At 43.9% G+C, this 20,025-nt stretch overlaps 1 protein-coding gene across 6 annotated transcripts in view; it reads right to left on the bottom strand.

Moving 5' to 3' along the window:
* TENM2 (teneurin transmembrane protein 2) overlaps positions 1-20,025 on the bottom strand; it is a 3,493,894-nt gene that overhangs the window by 254,596 nt on the left and 3,219,273 nt on the right. For all 6 annotated transcript variants that reach the window (XM_054691588.1, XM_054691585.1, XM_054691584.1 and 3 more), the window contains one exon: positions 14,383-14,617. In XM_054691588.1, the coding sequence (XP_054547563.1) occupies positions 14,383-14,617 (235 nt within the window). The remainder of the gene's footprint in view (positions 1-14,382; positions 14,618-20,025) is intronic.

Below are 20,025 nucleotides of genomic sequence, written 5' to 3'. Positions count from 1 at the left end.
CTCAGAGCTTGGATTTGAACTGGGGTCCTTTCTGGCTCTTAGCTTTTGCTTGACAAGACATTAAGTTGTTACATGCAAAGCAGTGTTTGCTCTCTGTGAGTGCTGTGGGGACTGGTCTATGGGGGTGCAGGATTGAAGAAAGAGAAAGGTTGAGGTCAGGGTCATGGTTGGGTTGGCACAGCTCCTGCTGATTCCAGGAGGCTGGACAGGACAGTGGGTAGTGGGTAAACTGTTGGCAGAAGGTGGGGGGCATTATTTGGTTGCCCACCTGTAACCCATGCACTGTGGGGCAAATCAGTTGATATTGTTGACTATCACTTTCCTTATAGGAACAGGGTGAAAATACCTCATAGGGAGCATGTGAGGGGGTCACACGAGCAGCCAGCACACACCTGACACATCCTAGGCCCGCGGTGAGTTGGCTTCGCTATTATGGACAGAATGGCATATGTATCCCAGAGACTGCCTGCTTTAAGTGCACACCTTTTTTCCTGCTAGTCCCCCTATCCTTCTTTCCATCCCTGCTGCCCTTCTTCTTTCCTTTCTTCAATGTGGGATCCTTTGTTTAATGGCAATGAGAACTTCTAGCTCTTTCTTTCTGGTGTGTCCCTCTACCTCACAGCACACCTGTGCTGCACAAATCCTGTCGCAGGCTCTCCATCCCACACAGAACAAACTATTTGCTGTGTGTGTTTGGGCCTCAATGGTACCCCTGAAATGGATCATGAGATCTCCCAACACTGTCTTCCGAAGCCAGCCCAGGGGGCACCAAATGCTTACATTGTTGCTTTTCTCTCCTTTCCCTGTGCTTTCACCTTTGCCTCAAATGCCCTCTGGATGGCATAATGCTCATCCTGCCACGCAAACAGAATGGAGATGCCACCCCTACCATCCGGGCTCCCCTGGCCAGGTAGACATGGATGGACACTACCACCCCAGATTTCTGCAGAGTTCCCTGAGTTTATGCTCATCTTCCCAGGCTCTGTGCTAATATAAATGATCTGCTCAGCTGCTTTTCTCCCAGGACACTGTACTTCCAGGGCCAAAGGGCCACGTCTTTTCTGCCCTGTGCCCTCAATGCCTTGCCCAAGAACAGCCCTGACTGCCGCCCCTCCATCCACACTGGCTGACTGCAGCCGAAGCCTGGGGATGCAGCTGGGAAGGGAATTGCTGACGTGAGTGGGAAATACCCAAAGCCTTGTTTAGTGTAAAATCAGAGTTGCAGATGAAGAGACACTGTATATTTGGCCTGGGGGGCTCTTATCGACAAGGCCCTCACACTTCTATTTCACAAAGGAGGCTGTCTTTCTCGCTGGATTTTCCAGCCCTTGATCATAACAGTCAGAACAATAATACTGCTGTGCCAGGCATTTCTCTTGGGAATTCAGAGACTTGACGAAGTCATCTTAGCCATTCTTAGAATATCCCCGTTAGGTAGATAGAGGCAAGGTAGATGGGGAGTGGAGGCAACTTTAAACCTCGACAAATTATAAACGAGAAAACAAAAGCAGCAGAGGTTAGGTGTCTTGATCACGTAGGGCATACTGCGGCAGCGATCGGGCATAAAGAGAAAGGACCCTCCAGGTAGAACCAAGGGAAGTGAGTAAGTCAAATTTTCCCCCTAGCTATGCCTCTCCCTCTCATGGCCTGGAAGGAGCATAGCGCATTTCTGAAGTATTTGAATATTGTTTGGTGTATAATTCCTTGCAAAAGAAGATGCTTTTAACAGTATATAGAAAATCCAACACTGTACACTTCTGGGCTCTACAAACCCATACAAGAAATTGAGGCCATTGCAAAGGAGGGGTAAGGAGAGACTGTCACATTTGAACTGTGATGGGCATAATGTGATGCCATCTATCAAAATTCAAAATGCACATTATACATACCCTTTGAGTCATCTCACATCCAGGAATTTAACTTTTGAATAAAATCATGTAAGTATGCCAAGAAAGATATTACACAAGACTCTTCATTACTATTTTGTTTGTAGTAGCAGAAACCTGGAAGCAATCTAAATGTCCATCAAGAAGAGGCTGGTTAAATAAATTATGGCGTGACGGAGTAGTACACAGACTTTAATAAAGAATGAGGTAGGTCCACATGAAATTATCTGAAATGATTTCCACAGTATTTCGTGAAGTTGAAAAAGGAAGTTGCCAAATGTATAATATGTATAATATGATCCCATTTATATTAAACTTAAAAAAATGCCTAGACATCACAAACATTTTGGGAAGCCAAAAATAATAATTCTTCCTTGAAAATAAGACTGGAGGGGTAGGAGATATTACTTTCTACTTAGTAAGCATTCAATATTTTTACCGAGAGGATGAAGAAACTTTATAATGAAGTCACTGGAAAGACCAAATCTGTGACTGCAATATATGCTCGAATTCTTTGTCTTAAATTCTGGACCACTCTTTCACAGAAGGAAATGGAGCTAAAGATTTTGTGCAGGACAAATGTGCACCTAACCAGGCAGGAAACAGCACAGTGCAGTGAGGTAAGTTGGGCCAGAGACCAGTCTTCACCCCGGCTTGGAGATTCAAAGTGGGGGGCCTTGATGACTCTTCTGGGTCCAGCTCTCCTCATCTGCAAAACAGGCACTGACCAGCCTCAGTGACCTTTATGTGGGTTCCAGTTTTACAATTCTGCCTCTGTACTGCCAAATATTTTCTTAAATGATTCTCCTTTCTCATAAACCATGAGGTTAATCTGAACCATGTTGACCTTGATTTCTCCTTGTCTGCCTTCTGATAGAGTGGTCAGAAAGAAGGGACCAAGCTCCCAGAAAATAGCATGTACTTTTTTTTTTTTTTTTAAGATTTATTTATTTATTTATACAAGCACTGGGTACAGTCAGAAGTGCAGGAGGATGAGAGGATTCACCAGAGCCAGAGCGGGGAGCAGAACAGGCAGACTGACGAAATACACTGCTGAGGGGAGCAGTGGGTGGCAGGAGAGGACTGCACACCATGTGGGACCCACGCCTGTGGCTGGGGATCAAACTGGCGCTGTAGAGGCTGCGGGCAGCTTCACAGCCCAGCGCTCAACCACTGTGCCACCCGGGAGGCCCAGCATGTGCTCTCTTCTGTGTGCTCATTACCACACCCTGGCTGCTTCCTCCTTTCCCCCTCCCCTCGCCTCTTTACCCCCGTTCCAGAGAACACCCTATCCTGAAATAGCCTTTAGGCTTAGCTCTGCTGAGAATTCTATCTACACTTCCCCCTTTTGCGTACACCGAAAGGTAATGTGACTTTGAAATGTGCTGGCAGAACATGAGGAGGACCCCTCTTAACACTGTTTTCATATTTCCACACAAAGCCAACAATGGCAAAAACTCAGGAAGCAAAGGATAGCCAGACTCAAACTAAATATGCCCTTCCCACTTTGTTCTCACACCCACACCAAGGTCAGGCACCCTATTATAGAGAAACCCTGAATGGGTTGAATATGAGTGTGCGCTTCCTATTTCCCAATGCACCGAGCTTTACTACTCCTAGTACCATCAGCTGAAATCACAGGATGATAGATCACAAAGGACATCATTACTGCCATCAGGGCTGGTAGCCTCTTAGGACCAAACTTGTCTAATTCCTAAATCTGTCCCCATGCTATCTAGATCATGCTCCATTATGGATCTGCCTGATCTCTGCAAAGTGTCCCATTTCAGATATTTCCACAAAGAGGAAAGAGCACATCAGTGAGGACAGGAACTTGGCACATGAATGTCGATGTTTCCTGCTCATGGCTTATTAAAAAAAGCAAAACCAAAAATTATCCAAAGTAATTCAACTTTATAGAAGTAAAACTGCTTCTCCAGCCATTTTCAGGAGATGGGAAATGCATTGAGTTGTTCTGAGTTAACTTTCTCATCATGAGCCCTCGTAAAGAGCGCTGGTTAGTAAGACAATAAATGAGCGTGTTTTAATTAGAAAATGTGGAATCCAAGCACTTTTGCAGTAAAGAAGATGATAGCTTAACAGAGACATCAGGAGACTAATAAAAGTTAAAATGCATTAAGTGGCCACAGTGAACTCAAAGGTAAAGTCGGGGGATATTTGAGAAGTGAACCAGAGAGGGCGATGAATCAGAAGGGGATGGAATTAATCAGTGGAACTTATTCTTTCTACTTCATATTGGAATCAGCTACAAACCCCCTCCTGTGCCCAGAAAAGCAAGATAACCCAGTGTCCTAAAATCCCCCCAATCCCTACCCTGGCCAGCACTGAGTGTGTGTGCCCAGAGGAGAAAACCATAATCAAGCAATAAGAGGAGTCAGCTGAGCTGGGACAAAACGAGCATTGAACTGGACCTGAGTTTATCATTGTTTTCAGTTTATGTTTTGTTTTGCTGGCCACATCTCCAGTTCCTGGTCTCCAAACATCACCATGTAGGGCTAGGGCCCCTCCCTGATTCCCTGCTATTGGATGCCACATGGGCATGTGACCCAGGTCCAGCCAATCAACATGGTCAGGTCTCCAGGCCTTTGGGATTGGGTCCCATTGTGGGGATGCGACTCTAGTTGGATCCAGTGAAAGTCCACCAAGGAAGTATAGAAACAGCAGGAAGAAAAATCCTTTTTCTCCTGGTTCTGAAGCAGGAGCACATAGCCTATACTTCCCACCAAGATCTCAGAAAAAGATGCCTGCTTAAGAATGGTGGTGGACACAGAGCCAATCAAGGCTGGGAGACAGACTCCTAATGGCAGAGTCCTTGAGTCCAATTCTGTTTGGACCTTGATTCTATTCTCACTCCTTCATCACCCCAATTCTCATCTTCTTGACGTGTCCAAAGGAAACAATAAAATCTATCCTCCCAGAGGTTCAAATGTGATAACATCATGTAAAATGCCTGATACAATGCTTGGCACAAGGCAGGCATTTTGGGAGACATCTAAAAACACAGAAAACAAAGTTCAGGTAATTCTAGGAAGTGAAAAAGATTTTGCACAACCACAGTCTCTCTCCTCATGGATCCTGACGTGGAGAAGCAGTAGGCTGCAGGCCACCACCCTCCAGAGAGAGAAGGGCCTAAACCCAGTAGTAGCAGACACTCACAAAACCTGTGTACTCAGAAGCTGCTCATCCCTGGAGGACCACATTCATTGACATTCATTCTCTCATTGTATTGACTTGGTGAGGCTGGGGAGCAGGGTGGGGTATATTTCCCAAGGATCCCACAAAAGGCTTCAATGGGCCTCATAGCACCCATGCCTTCTCTGATGTTCCCCAGGGCTGTAGAGAGGATCTAGGTTGCTAGGGATGGAAAAGTCACGAAGATTAAGTTTTACCATTTTTAATTCTTATCTAAACACATACCCATGTAAGAAGAGTGACATTTTTCACTTTACATCAGAGCAGATTTTTTAAACCATTTCTTGAAATTATTTTTTTTAAAAATGCTATTCATTATCATTGCATGGGTGTGCAACATCTTTACAGGAGGACTAACTGTTGGGAATAGACTCAGGATACTTGTAACCAACTGAAACTTTAACACTGAAATACAATTTCCAACAACCTAGCAAATGGCAGTGTTATTCCTTCTCTTGTCAAATATAAGGCACTCACTGTTAAAATAGCAGTGACAGAAATTGGAAGCACATGCTGATTTCTCTAAGTTATTCTAAGTGAGACTTGATTTTTAGAGAGGGGGGTTCAGTCCACATTAATTTGGGGGCAAACCTTTGTGTTGTTTTTTAGCATTGCTGTGACCTCCGTAAAGGAGTATTTGCGAACAAGACTCAGAGCAGAGCCTGTGAGTGAGTGGTGGGTTTTGGAGGGAAAACACTATCTGAGTACAAGTTTCCTGAGCACTCCTCTGTCATCTCAAGGATGCAGCCCCACCTGAGGGAACTAGTTGAGGGCCTCGTGATAGACTGAATTCTGGGACACAAGATCCCAGCCTGCAAAGGCTAGCCAGGCTGAGACTCATAAATCAAAGGAAGCTTCAGAAAAGTTGCAGACCTACTTCCCCTGCCTGGGAGAACCGCATACGCTGCCTTATCTGGCTTCTGTGGAAAGGAAAGGATCCTTGGGGAGCCTGAATTAGAAAAGGACTTGCTTCATCAAGTCTCTCCCTGTCTGAGCCAGATAAAAGATCCTTTGGGAAGGCTTCAGGAAATGCCCCAAGGGAATGACAGCTGATATTAGCTGAATGGGTGAAGGAGCACACACAGAGATGGAAATATTTGGCTTTTTTCAGCTGTGAACTTAACCCAAGGATCTTCCAACATTTACAGACTGAGGGTAGAGCCTTGTGCTTACAAGCTATGACCACCAGGTGGCCTCAGTCCGTAACTGGGTCCTGACCGTCCAGGCTGCTGAGGGATCAAGACTTTTTTTTAAAGTTCTTTCTACCTAGAGGCTCAGCTGTGGTAACTTGCAAGGGAGAAGATCATGTCCCCGAAGCTTTAATCAACTTAACAGAGCTTTACTTTTAAAGTGGGAGCTAAATTTAAAAAGCACAGTTTTTCCGTGGATACCACCACCTTCAAGGATGTGTCCAAATTGGCAAACCGTGCCAGGAGCAGGCTGGCCTTAAATAAGATGTAATGTTTGTTTCTTTCTTAATGCACCTTGTAATTTGCACATGTGCCACAACATTTTATTTATTTTCTTATTAATGGGTTTGAGTGTGTTTAAGACCGCAAGCCATAAATTGCAGAGCAGTGTAATGAACTAGGCTATCTTTTATTTTCCTGTCAACTGTCAGAAAGTGATGTGGGGTAGGGGGTGCCCTAACTGGTTTTCACTCTACTACCTCCCTGGTCTCTCTAACAACCAACCCCTTGTCTCCATGGTGGGGGCGGGGGTGGGGGGTAGAGGGAGGGAGAAGGAGGGAGAGAGGGAGAGAGAGGTGTGTGAGGGAGGGGACACAGCCTGGTTTCTCATTGGAGAGCTTGCCTACTGAGCAACTCAGTTATTGAGATTAATAAGCTGCCAGTTTCCAAGGAAGACTAAGAAAACCACAAAATTAAAGTGCACTGCAACGTGAAATGCTGCTGGTGGCCAGGCGGGATCATAGTGTCAAAAAGGCAAGGTAAAGCTATAAAATAAGGCTGGGCTTGAAAGGCTAACCTAAAGGTCTCATTAATTTCCATGTTGCCTCTGATGAGAATTTAGAGGGGGCATAATGTTTTGCAATATGGAGAGATCAAGCTGCCTATTGATTTGAAAGGTGCTTGCATGCATTTGTTTCACCCAAAATGAATTCTAGTTTTAAAGCTCACTCAAAAACATGGGGAAAAAAAAAAGCAAACAGGTTACCTTGGCTTAATATTCTCAAGATCAAGCTTGTCAGTGATTCTGTCATAAAATGAATCCTTAGGTAGACAAATCAATCTGAGAACAAGTTTGGAATAGTCTTCACGCTCAGTATGGTGGGGATGTTTCAACAATCTCGTCGCTTCTCCGTGTAAACCTTGTTTACTAAAGGTCTCGTGTCTCCATTCCCAAATAAGTGGCACAAATGAAGCATCCAGATTAGGCCAAGACTATTGTATCTTGAGACAGAAAATGTTTTTCCTGAAATTCTGATGCCAAGATTATATCCCTCAGACACCACTCCTCAAATCCAATATGCTCCGTTCTGTATCAGAGCACTTGCCATGGCCTCCTGCTAAGACAAACAATGGCCACACTCAGGTGTGCCCAAATGGTCCGCCGTGACACCCCTTGACTTTCTCTACCCACTTGGCCTAGCCCTGTTTGAGACATAAAACTGGTACAAATCACAGAGCTTAAATAGCAGCAGGACATTTAATTTCTGTAGTGTCAATTTGCTCTCACATTTCATAGTATGAAGAGCATTAAACCTCTGTAAATCAGCTCCTACATATCCATGCTGCCACTCAGATTTACCATCCTGGGTTCCCACCAGACCTGCAGAGCCGCAGAGAAGGGCCCCTCCATCTTGCATGGCTTATGATTTTGCCAATGACTAAGTCTATGTCTAGTAACTGGCTGGAGTTCATCACACTGATCGTTTCTTGGCTTATGTCACTGATTATGTATCAACTTCACCATCTCCATGGCCCAGGCAAGTGAACTGGTTGTTGTCCATCAGGACCAGTATGGTTTTGTTTTGTTTTGTTTTTTAGTCCCTAAGACACTATCATGAGATGGTTAAAACATGGGGTTGGGGTCAAGTTGAACCAGGTTCAAATCCCAGCTCTGTCATTCACTTAGTTTGAGATGGGTAGATATCTTAATCTTTCCGAGCCTCAGTTTCTGTTTATTTAAATCACACATCCAACAGAAGGGTTAGAGGGATAAAATGGGATCATGTACAAGAGTCATCAGTATCTAAAAGTAGAGCACTCCTGTTTGTCAGGATTTGGTAGGTTACTTTTTGGGTCCGGAATGCTGTTACCATTAATTTGTATGGATTTTTTGAGCATTTCTATCAAATCATACCAAATTGGAAGTCTCCACTTTCAGGCAACAGGGGAAACCTGTAAGTAAAACTAAGTGCTGGGCAAAAAGTATTTGATAAAGAAGAGTTACTATGCACAGATCTATAAGATCATATAGAATAACTATGGAACTGAACACCGTTTCTGGAGACACATTTTTTAAAGAGAAAAATCAATTGCTGAGAACACTGGATACACTACATATGCTATTATTTGTAAATGGATGAATTTCTGTATTATATGTATTATTACAGAACCAAACAACTCTAGCCAATAACAGCCACACTTAATTTTCTTGCCAAATCATAGACTTAACATGCCTAAAACTGAATATCTGTTTTCTGCCACAAAACCTGTTCCTTCATTAGTAAATGACATTGCTACCCACCCAGTCTCCTAAGTAAGACATTGGTACCCGACTCACAACTCCACAAACAACCTTTCTGCATTTTAGCAATCATTCATTCCTACAGATTCTACCTTCAAGATAAACCTCTCCTCTATTTGCTCATTTTCTTGCCGATTTGGTAGGAGAAAGTCAGACAGCTATGGGAAGCCTAATGAAAGCCTCACTCATCTCATCTATTAGAATATTCTCCAAACTGAGCCTAAAGTCTGCTTGGACTTCTTTCTACCCTATCCTCCGATCTGTTCACCATGGCAGTTTCCATGATTAAAAACAACCCAAACAATAGAGGTTATTATTTTATTCTCCTGTATAAAATGCTTCCATGACTTTTTGTTGTTCTTGGGGTGGAGTCAAAAATGTTCAACCTGCCCAAAGCCTTGTGCCATCCTGCCCTCACCTCTCCTTCGAGCTTCCTTTTTCTTTCTGGGATCTGAGTGTGGCTTCTTCCAAAGGGTCATTGTTTTTGTGTTTTTTTGCATCTAGAATATTCTCTAAGTCTTATTAATACCCACTTATCCTTAGGACTCAGCTTTAGTGTCAACTGCACATGACTTGGCTTCTTTATACCTCACATGTGTTGACTACACTTCTCAAAATCACAGTGTCCATCAAATTCCTTGTTCCAGTTCTGTCAACATCCAGCCTGGAAGAATCTCTGTTAAAGGCAAAGACTAGGCCTTTTCCCTTCATTGCTGAATCCTCAGTGCTTGGCACATGGTGGGTTCTCATATGTATCTCATCTCTGAATAATGAGTGACCTTTTAAAAAATTAAACACTTGCAAATTTGTTGATAGCTCGAAGCATCTTGATTGTTAAAATTAGGGCTTCTGGCATTTCATGGCAAAAGGAAACTCAGAGGGAAGTTTTGTCCTGCTTAGGGATTCTCTTTGGTGACCTTCTGCCAAGATACATTCAGAGAGAGGAGCTTGCTTCAGCAAAACACAGAAAGGAAGGGAAGTTGGGTTTTGTCACTCAGCTACTTCCTACTGTTTTAGACAAAAGAAGCTGACTTTAGAAACTCTCAAAGAAGCAGATGGCCTGGAAGATTCCTGACCTTGTTTCTCTCAGAAGAGAAAGGAGTAGATAGGTGATATCAACTCTATCAATTGCAAATGAATTTGTTCTAAGATCTGCTGAGAATGGGCTGAGAGAAAGATGGTGGGCAGTGTGATTTTATTACACACTGATTAGAAAAGATAGCAGAGACTGCTGTGACTTTCCCTCTGCCCCAGGTTTGCCCTTTCTTGGATTATATTATGGTTTATACATAAACTGACTACTTGGACAGTAGGAATTTGTCTGCATTTTTTTATATGTTTAACACTGGTACAGAACTTTTCTTACATGCTTTTTAGTCTTGTGTTAAGCTCCAAATTTGCACAGTACTATTTTCTGGACCTGCCTCCTTAATAGGCACCTCTAATTCTACCTGTCATCTGGGGAAAAAATGGAAAAAGCATCATCCACAGTAGATCTAACATGCCTCATTACGACTGATGGGAAGACTGAAAAGGCAGTGTAGCGAGGTGAGGGCTTGTTCCTCATTGGTCTGAAGAAAAGGACTGGACTTGCCTTAGAGCCTGGGGGAATGCCTGCTCCTCACCTCCCAGAGTTAGGAAATTCTTCTGTCACACCCCAGAAGTCTGTATTAATGAGACTAGAGGTGGTGAAACTGTAAATTTCCATTGCATTTTCAAAATTGATGACTATACTACCATCAGCCTCCAGAATGTCTTGCCTTCAGTGATTCTCTCTCCTGGGTGTGGTTAATTATTTGGTATGAAAAACAGGAATGGGAATCTGTGATATTGTGACTGACACAAAACATACAGGTGGTTATTCAGATGACCCGAATATATTACATTTGGTCCACAGTTGCTGACTCACAGCTGCCAAGAACCTTGGAATTTCCCTAGTGTTGAGAGTAATAAAGGTGTCTCTTATTATATTAATGAGGAGACTTTTGGGAAACACCTGAGAGTTGGGGCTGGCTGCCAGTGGAGCCAACCCTGCAATTCAAAGATTGGAACTTCCAGCCCCTGTCTCCACCTCTAAGGATAGTGGAGAGGCTGAAGACTGAGCTCAGCTGCCAATGGCCGATACATTCATCAATCATGTCTATGGAATGAATCCTCCATAAAAAGTCAAAAGGATGGGGTTTGGTGAGCTTCCAGGTTGATAAACATGTGGAGGCTTGGGGAGAGTGGCGAGCCTGGAGAGGGGGCATGGATGTTCTGTGTCTTTCCCTCATTCCTTCCCTAGGTAGGTTGTTCCATCTGACTGTTCCTGAGTTATATCCTTTTCTAAGAAACCACTAATCCACTAAGTAAAATGTTTCTCTGAGTTCTGGGAGACATTACAGCAAATTAATGAACCCAAGGAGGGGATTTGAGAACCTCTGATTTACAGACAGTTGGTCAGAAGGACAGGCAATAGCCTGGGCCTCTAATTGGTACTGGAAGTAGGGAGGGATTTGTTGGATGGAAACCTGGTCCCTGGGTCAATGGTGTCAGAACTGAGCTGAGCTTTTGAACAACCTGCTAGTGTCTAAGAATTGCTTTTTGGTGTGTGGGGGTAGCCTCCACATATACTGACATCCACATTGGAATTGGGTCCAAGAATCCAATCAGGATCTTAGTATGACTTCATGTGCCTAAAAGAAGAGCTCCTGTACCTATATACGTTTTCTCTTGGTGTAAGAAAATGACACCATGAAACTTGCAATACCATAGCATTTGAATGAGCGGACAAATTTATTTTTACAGTGTCCTGTGCTATCTGAACACCATTGAAATGGGAACAAATAAGATTCTATCATCTTTGACTCCTCCCTACCCCTTATCTACTAAGTAGATTTTCACTCATCCTTCCAAATCCAGCTCATGAAGGAAAATCTGTGAAGATTTTCCCAGTCATCATGGGAGAAGTCAACACTTCTTTCACTTTTGAATCACTGTAACTTTTACACTTTTATAATAGTCTATCTGCATTATCTTTCATGTACTTATTTCCTCCTTTATATTGTGTGAGCTTCTGGGCAGGATACACGTTTTAATCAGTATCTCCCCAGTACTTAACATAGTGTTTGGCATATATGAGAGGCCCAGCAAGTATTTGCTACAAGAGACTGAATAAGTAATATTTAAATGCAAAACATAAAACCCAATTCTCTTGATTACTATGGAAGCTTTCATTATGAGATCAGTTGGCCATCCAAGTCATAGGTGCTCAGGTTGCAGGAATGGAGTTTCAAATGTTTGTGTTTGACTTTGGTAATAGGAGCTTATATTTTCTGATTCTGGCTTCTAATTCTTCAAGAACAATATCCAGATATTGTTCTTGCTTGTTTTTACCTCTTGATAGGCTTCAGGGTTTTGGCAATCCTCTCTACTCCCCAGACTTTGTCTTTAACTTGCCTCCTCCACAAGCACCACTGAGAAGTTCTATTCCTTGGAGAAATGCCAGATATCCTCATGATCTGCAGAATAACTCTACAGATCAGAAAGCAAGTTCTGGGAGAGTTTACTTGAGGAGAAACAAAGGGGATATGCTTGACTTTGCTGGGTCTCTCTACCACATCTTTGTCAAAGGAAACTATTTCAAATGGCTGTTCAAAATAAATCCCCTGGAAAACCAATGGATAACATCAGAAGCTGGGAGATAGATTTGTTATTGCAGCGTATGTGTTCTTATCTCTAAGGGAAGACTTCTCAAAGAGTAGACCTGATGGATCTCACCCTGCCAGTATAACAAGTAGGACGATACATGTAGGTGTTGGTTGTCCACCCACCTGGCATCTCCTACCTGATACTGTGTGAAGGAAATACCACAGTTCCCTCTAACTTACCATCTCTTTGAATCCCTAGCCATCTTGAAAATTACTATTGCCCTCCACATCTAGATTGCATATTTTTTAAAGTGATGATAATAATGGTTTCTTCCTGTCTTACTGGGTTTCTTCCAGGTTGGCATGAGATAGTGCATGCAAATCAGTAATGATGGGCATGTACAACGTACATGACAAAACCTTGTGGCTAATGGTGATGGTGGTTCTCTTTCCACCTTCCCTTTATCTTCCTCCTTCTTCATCTAGTCCATTCTAAGGAGTCTTTACAGTCAGAATGATCTTTCAAACAATAGTCTGCTGACAGAAAAATAGGCTAACTAGTACCCAACAAAGTCTATGACAACTCGGAAATAGAGGGAGGAAAGAGACCATTAAAGACCTTAAAGACCTCCGTCAACCATGGCAATATTCTGAGTCAAGTCTGGTGAGCCAGTCAGCTTTTAGCCTGGAGACCCTCCAGCCAAGCCATTTCTTAGTGGGTTACCAGCACATGTTGATGTTAAATATATCTATTACATACATAATATATGCATAGCATTCTTATTAGCTTTACATATTTTAAGCCTTAGAGATTAAGATGATAGGCTTGGTTAAAAACAACCTCTGGTTGTCATAAAATAAAATGTATTAAATTTGGAAGTGACGACACAGAGGCAACGGCGCTCAACACGTTAACATTCAAGATCTTATGAGAGACACAAAAATATGATAGATAAGGAACCACATAAAATGCTGTAGCTTGCAAAATTGCTTCCAGCTGTGTGCAGAAAATCCACTGGCCATTACCAGAAAGACCGCAGATTGGTCCTGTCTTTTCTCAAACCTAAGTTATTCAAGCTTAAAAACAATAGGAACTTTTTGAGGGGCTAATATGAACTGGACACTTTCTGTGTTTACTCTTCATGGTCATGATGGGAAACACACATCATAAACGCGTCTGGGGATGGAACCACGAGGTTGTTCCAATATCCAGTTGACCCACCAGTCTTGGCTGCCAGCTATGCTCCATCCACCATCATGTCACCGAATCCCTCCTTCCAGGCACATTAAGGAGGGCTTGGTTGGGGAGAATGGATGCAAAGGGGAGAAAAGGACAGAGCTAACAGCAAAACAAAGCAGAGCCAGACCTGGGGATCTACTAGAAACTTTTCCTCCCAACAGGAGTGCTGCCCCTTTCTCGCATTTGTTTTTCTGCATTATTGTTTGCCCCTCAGGCATCAAGCTGTTAGTGTGTACAGGAGGGATTAAAGTGAGACTGCATGTTGGATGAAATATAAATTAAAATTATACTTCTGTCAGTCGGCAATCAGGGATTGTTTCTCAAGGTCTCCCCAAACACTTAATTTCAAATGAGTCTTCATTTATTACTTCAAGAAAGGCCAAATGCATAATTTATTAGCAGCTTTCAGTCAATATACCCTTATAAGCAGGTTTCCCATGAGCCTTTGAGTAAAAATATGTTATGCTAATTCTATTAGTTGGGTACACAGAGCTGTCTAAGAGAGTAAACAAGCATAAAAAGGAGACACATGTGAACAAAGAAATACCTGTGCACACACCATGCAGGGTCAAATTACCCAGGGAACAACCAGGGGTGGTCCATTTGTCCCATTATTCATGCCAAGATTTTCTGCCCTACTGGGTGGGCTTGGCCTGGGTGACTCCGGGTAGGGAGCTGCGCTTGGGGGCCAATGGGGACTTACCGGGTCTCCAGCGGCACGTTGCTGTTTAGCACCCAGCTGTCCTGGAGCTGAACTGACTCGGGCGTGGTGGCCAGGTCATTGGGGGCAGGAGCCGGGGCGTGGATCTGACTCCGCCGGTTGGTCAGCGAGTTCCTGTTGAGGGAGTTGGCAGACGAGTGGTGATGGGAAAGCGTGTGGTTGTGCGGCGGCGGCAGAGGGGGCCGCAGGGTCGACTGGCTGTGGTGGTTTGGAGGGCCTGGAAAGGGAAGAAGAAAATGGCCATCAGGGGCTGCCCAGGTAGCCTCAGTCACTCTGCCCACCCGCGAAGGAGGGCCTGGCACCGTGGTGCATGTTGACCACTGTTCAACGCCATGCAATGGACAGGCAAGATGGCATTAAACCACCCAGTGTTAGTTACCAATAAATTATAGGCTTTATCACTAGATGTCAGATGAAGAATGAGAAACCAGGTTAGGGAAACCAAGCTGGTTTGGGCTGCCTGGCAGTTTTGGAGGGATTAATACCCCCACAGAAGCGCCACAGCCTTCCAGGCAGATCACTGCTGTAACAAATCCCCATGCCGCTTCTGGGAAGATGGGCACACTGCCTCCAGTCTTTGAAAAGATTTCCTCTTTCAAGATGTAGTAAGAATATGGAGAAGCAAATGAAATACCCAAGGGGCCGGGTGGGAAAGTGAAGTAGCCAGTTGCAGACCAAGGTAAGGTCCCAACGGCCACATGTGGGCTCAAGGCAATCACACCTTCTAGTTTTTTCTAGGAAAGACAGTGTTTGGACACTGAATTAAACTTTCTGGTTTTATTAAGACAATTACCTAAGAATTGTTCATGTGTTTCTGCATAGCTATATGTATGTGTGCATGCATGTGCAAGTACATAAATATTTACTTTTTTTTTTCAATGAGAGTCAACAGAACACACACCTGAGCCTGCTGACATCAGCAGGTTGATCAGGTCTCCCCTCAGAGAGGTGACCCCTGAGAACTTTTCTCTGGACAAGGTTGGTGTTTTCCAACCATGTCCCTACCTCCCAATTGCATAGATTTTCCAATCTTGCAGTCCTTGCTGGGAAAACACACCCAGAGAACTGTACCTCTGGAGGGTCCCCAGGTAAGTGTGACCACCGATGACAGCCCACAGAGTTTCCTAGCCATCCATCCTCAAGCCGCAAGATGAAATATTGTCAGCAGCTTGAAAATGAAAGTAGTTCAGTATGCAATGTAAGCCTACCATTTGGTGTTCATGGCTGCTGAAACACCACTTTTAATTGTGTCCTTTGAGAAAGTTTATTTCTTGAAGCCTCCGGTTGGACTTGGCAGCTCACCAGGTGACTGCCGAGCCTTGTCATTTTGACCCCGGCCAACTTTCAAAATCCTCAGCCCCTGCTGTCCTGGCTTTAAGAAGTTGGCTCAAGTCATTTAAACAAGCAATTTGACACAAATTTCAAATACTTGTCTCCTTATGTGGCCAGAGTACATCTCCGAAAGGTGTAATCTACATTCCGTGGCTCCCGCGAAGCCTGCAGAAACATTCCAAAAGAAAGACAGCTTGTCAAGAAGATACTATGTGTGGAGAGCATTTGGACCGATGCAAATAAGGGGAAATGCAGAGGAAAGGAGGGACCACGAAGTTTGCATCTCTGGCTGCTAACGGGGATTTGGGTTATTTATTTTTTTGGATGTTCGGGAAAACACAGGCACACTAAAACTCAGTGTGAAATGCCATGGTATAGTTGTATAGATTTGAAATTGCGTCCTCCCGATGAACCTGTAATTCGTACATTACATTATGCACCAGTGACATTTTAAATATATCTTTGAGGGCGTTTCATAGCTGTAGCAAGCTATTATAATTCCTGGCATTGTTGTCTGACTAGTAATGTATTATTACATAGTTATTTAGCATTTGTCTGTCTCCTATTAGTGGAAAGAGGTGAGAAAAGGGGGTGAAATGATGTAATAATGATCCTTCAGAGATGCTATCCAAGCCCCTCACACACTGGGAATGAATTCTCATGCCTCTCTGCCCCTCTCTCAACTCCCATCCAAGCGGTGTCATTATTCTCCATTAGTGAGGCAATTATGAGACTTGCCTCGGGAAGAGGAGATGAATCAGTATACAAGTGAGCACCCACACTGCCCGGCCCGAGCCCTCACTTTCTATCTCCTGGGGGGGCCCCCGCCCCAGCCTCCACTGCCTGCCCACCAGACCACACACTTGCCCAAAGTACAAAGAGGCCTTGTAAGGAAGATTCCATTCATGGCAGGAGACACCGGAAGCCCCTGCTTCCTGTCTGCTCGCCCTGAGCTAAGGTTTCCTTGCCCACTCCAGCCTGTGTGGCCCGAGTTTGTCCATCGGTGCTCAGTGTGGGTGGAATTCCTTGGAGGCGGTTCTGCTGACCACATCCAGGGGTGATGTGTGTGTGTGTGTGTGTGCGCGCGTGCGCGCAGGGGATGGAGGTCCCCACTGGGGCTTTACATAGTAGGGCCCCAGCACTATGGAGGACGAATTTTCTCATGAATGGGAAAAAGATGTCAAGCTCTCTTAACATTTCTTCCAGAGAAAGTCTAGAGCTTCATTGGGGGTCTGGAGAAAGAAGAGCAGGGCAAGGTGAGAGGATACTTAATTCTCTACTCACCTTGTTCTCCTCTAGGGCAACATACATCTTTGACTGCAAATCACATTATTGATAGCAACAACTACAAAAATGACCCTACATCCCTCAGTACTGGAAGATGCTTTCCTCATTACCTCTGTTCACTTCCACTGTGACATTGGTTATATTTGCTCATTTCTCTATCTAACCAGCAGTCCTAGTTTCCAGTGAGATGTAGGAGATAGACGCCAAAGGCAATTACAATGGAGTGGTAAATGCTGCCACTGAGGCATAGACACAGAGACAGGTAGGCATCTCCAGGTGGGCATTTAGCCAGTGAACAACGGGATTCGAGGGGCTGGGACTGCTGTTTTTGAGTTGTGTGACCCTGGGTATGCCATCCATTTCTTTGATTCTCAGCTTCCTCACCTGCCAGATGGGAAAAACAGCAATCAGTACCCATAATGTTGCTGAGAATGTTAGAGGGAAAGGATGAAGGTGAAAAGAGCTAAACCTGCCACCTGACTGCTGGCAACTTCCCCCAAACCTTGCACATGGAACATTGCTCAGTTCTTTTTAGAGAAAAATGCTGGATGGGATCTAACTCCGGAGATTGGATCTGAGTCGGGTAAAAAGCCTAGACTTCTTTTACCTAGGGACAAAGTCACAAAATTGCAGCCAAAATGAGTATCTCTAAAAATTCAAAGTCATGATTTTGGATAGCATTCTAGGTCACTGACTCCTCTTGAAAACAAAAGTGAAGTGAAAATACCAGGTCTGTATTCCCTCATGGGGATAACTGAAAAGAGCTGGATGCTGTTGGGTGGTTGCTGGCTTGTCATCAACCCAGACCATTTCTGGTATGTCAATCTGGCCGAGCTTTTATGCTACCAACTGGTAGGCATTTATGTTTTTGACTGCTGGTTTAACCTGGGGTAACCCAGCATTCCGTGTGGGTAACATCCATTGAATATAACAACACCTCTGCTGCCATTAATGATCTCAAGCACTTTTTGCATTTATCAGTTTTCATTACAGGCATTCAAGGTGACTGCTGGGTGTGACGGCTTTCCATTTCAAAAATGCAAACAATGGCCAGCAACATATTGCTGGAAAGCAAACACACTGCTTTCCAAGAAGCCAAATTGCATGGAAAGCCCTTCTCTACGCAACACCTATCTTCAATCTATGATGAAGCTAGATGAACAACTCAGCTTGATGAAGGAAGCTTCATGTCCACTTTAAGTTCCACACACTTATTGGGTTTAATTAATGTGCATGTTATTAATGGCTCTTCTACCACAGAAATATGAAATCACATAATAGTGCAATTTAATCAGAAATAACTATGTAACATAAATGCTTACACAGTATCAACCTAATAAGTATGCTATTAGCAGGCAAAAGGCAACTCATTAAAATCACGGTGCTAACCTATTATTTTGCACCTGATTTACCCTGAGTTGAGGACCTGGAATTTATTTTTAGGTACTGTGTGGCTTGCTTAGTCCTAGGAAGGAGGAGTAGTTTTATTGGTTCTTTGTTAAAAGCCGAGAAGGGCCAGTAAAACTCCAAGCAAAGATAAATGAATTTATAGAGAAGGTGCTTCCTGCATTTCTTCAAATGAAGTGCTTGAATCAGCATGTCATTTGTCCTGTTAGTTTTCTTTGTCCTGTTTCAGAATGATCTATGTTGCTTTGTTTTCAGATTTGTCATTGGACAGTTGTTGCCAGAAATTCTGATCTTGACAGGGGTGCCATTCATAAATCCTGACCTTCTTAAATGACCATAGGTGAACTGCAGAGTCTTGAGAAATATAAAGACGTGCTTCTTTTGGGATAACAATATCACTGCCCACAAGGCAGACTGTAGTCATCTCAACTCGTGCTGACTAGACTCGCGGTGTTCAAACACCTTGTGGAAACAAACAACACCCACATTGTAAATGACGTATAGAGGGATTTTATCTGGAGCTAAGGAAGCAGATTCTGAAGAGTTGGCTATTGTCGGCGCACTCTTCCTAAATAAACAGCTGGGGGGGAGGGGCAGCATTTAGGCTGCTTCTGCTTTTGCCAAGGGTGAGGGGTTTGGAAAAGAGGGGAGGGCAGCGATAAGTACAGTCCATAGCAATTTTTCCTGGTGATTAAAAAGTAATGATAAAATGCATGACAGAAAAAACAAAGCAGACAGAGGCCTGCCTGATGCTACTAACTCACTCATTCTTGGCGACAGCATGCCAATTGTTGGTATTTAGCATTTTCAGCCCCTCAAGATGCAAGATGATGAATTCACCACAAACTCCGTGACTTCTTCTCCTGAACTACATCTTTGGAGCGAGTTATATCTTGACAGCAGTTAGAAGAGATTAGAAGTGGGGATGGTGTTGGCAGAGACTTTGGAGTCTCCAGTTGATGAAACTAGCCACAGGACACCCCGGCCATAGTAGACCTTGCATGAGAGCCAAAGGCAATTGGATTTTCAAGACGAACAGCCTCTGGCTAGACCTGAGGAGAGTCTATTGCAGGTGGTCTGGCTGATGGTCAGTTTTGAACCCCTGCTTGACCACCTAATAGCTGTGGGGCTACTGGAAGTTACCTTTTTTTCCCCAGAGTCTGTTTCTGTGTGTAAAGTGGGTACAGAAATATTACTTCTCTCATAAGGCTGGTTGGGACCTGGAATGAGAATCTATGTGCAAGGAGGAATCCAGCACCATTCCTGGCACAGACAGCTATAAAGAAATATTATATCATTTGTGCATTATAATCAATAACACTGACAGTGATAACCACAGCAGCCACTACTTCTCTGGGGGAGTGATGACTCCCCCCGGAGACCCCAGTCTTGCTCATTTTTCAAGGTGGTGGCTTTTGAAAGAAGATAGCAAATCAACATATGGTGACAAAAATCATGGCCCCAGGACTATTCACCTTCCACTTCGGTCTGCAGAAGGGCATGCTGACTAGGTGGCCTGGCACGGGTATTACAAAGGCAGCCTCAAGAGAGTCTCTCTGTGGGCTGGCAGAAATGGAACTTGGGATTCAGAACTGTTCC

The sequence above is a fragment of the Talpa occidentalis genome, unplaced genomic scaffold (genome assembly GCF_014898055.3).
Source record: "Talpa occidentalis isolate TD23 unplaced genomic scaffold, MPIMG_talOcc4v2.1 talOcc4.9, whole genome shotgun sequence".
Lineage (NCBI taxonomy): Eukaryota > Metazoa > Chordata > Mammalia > Eulipotyphla > Talpidae > Talpa > Talpa occidentalis.
The sequence above is the reverse complement of the archived record's forward strand: the minus strand, read 5'-3'. Positions and strand labels throughout refer to the sequence as shown.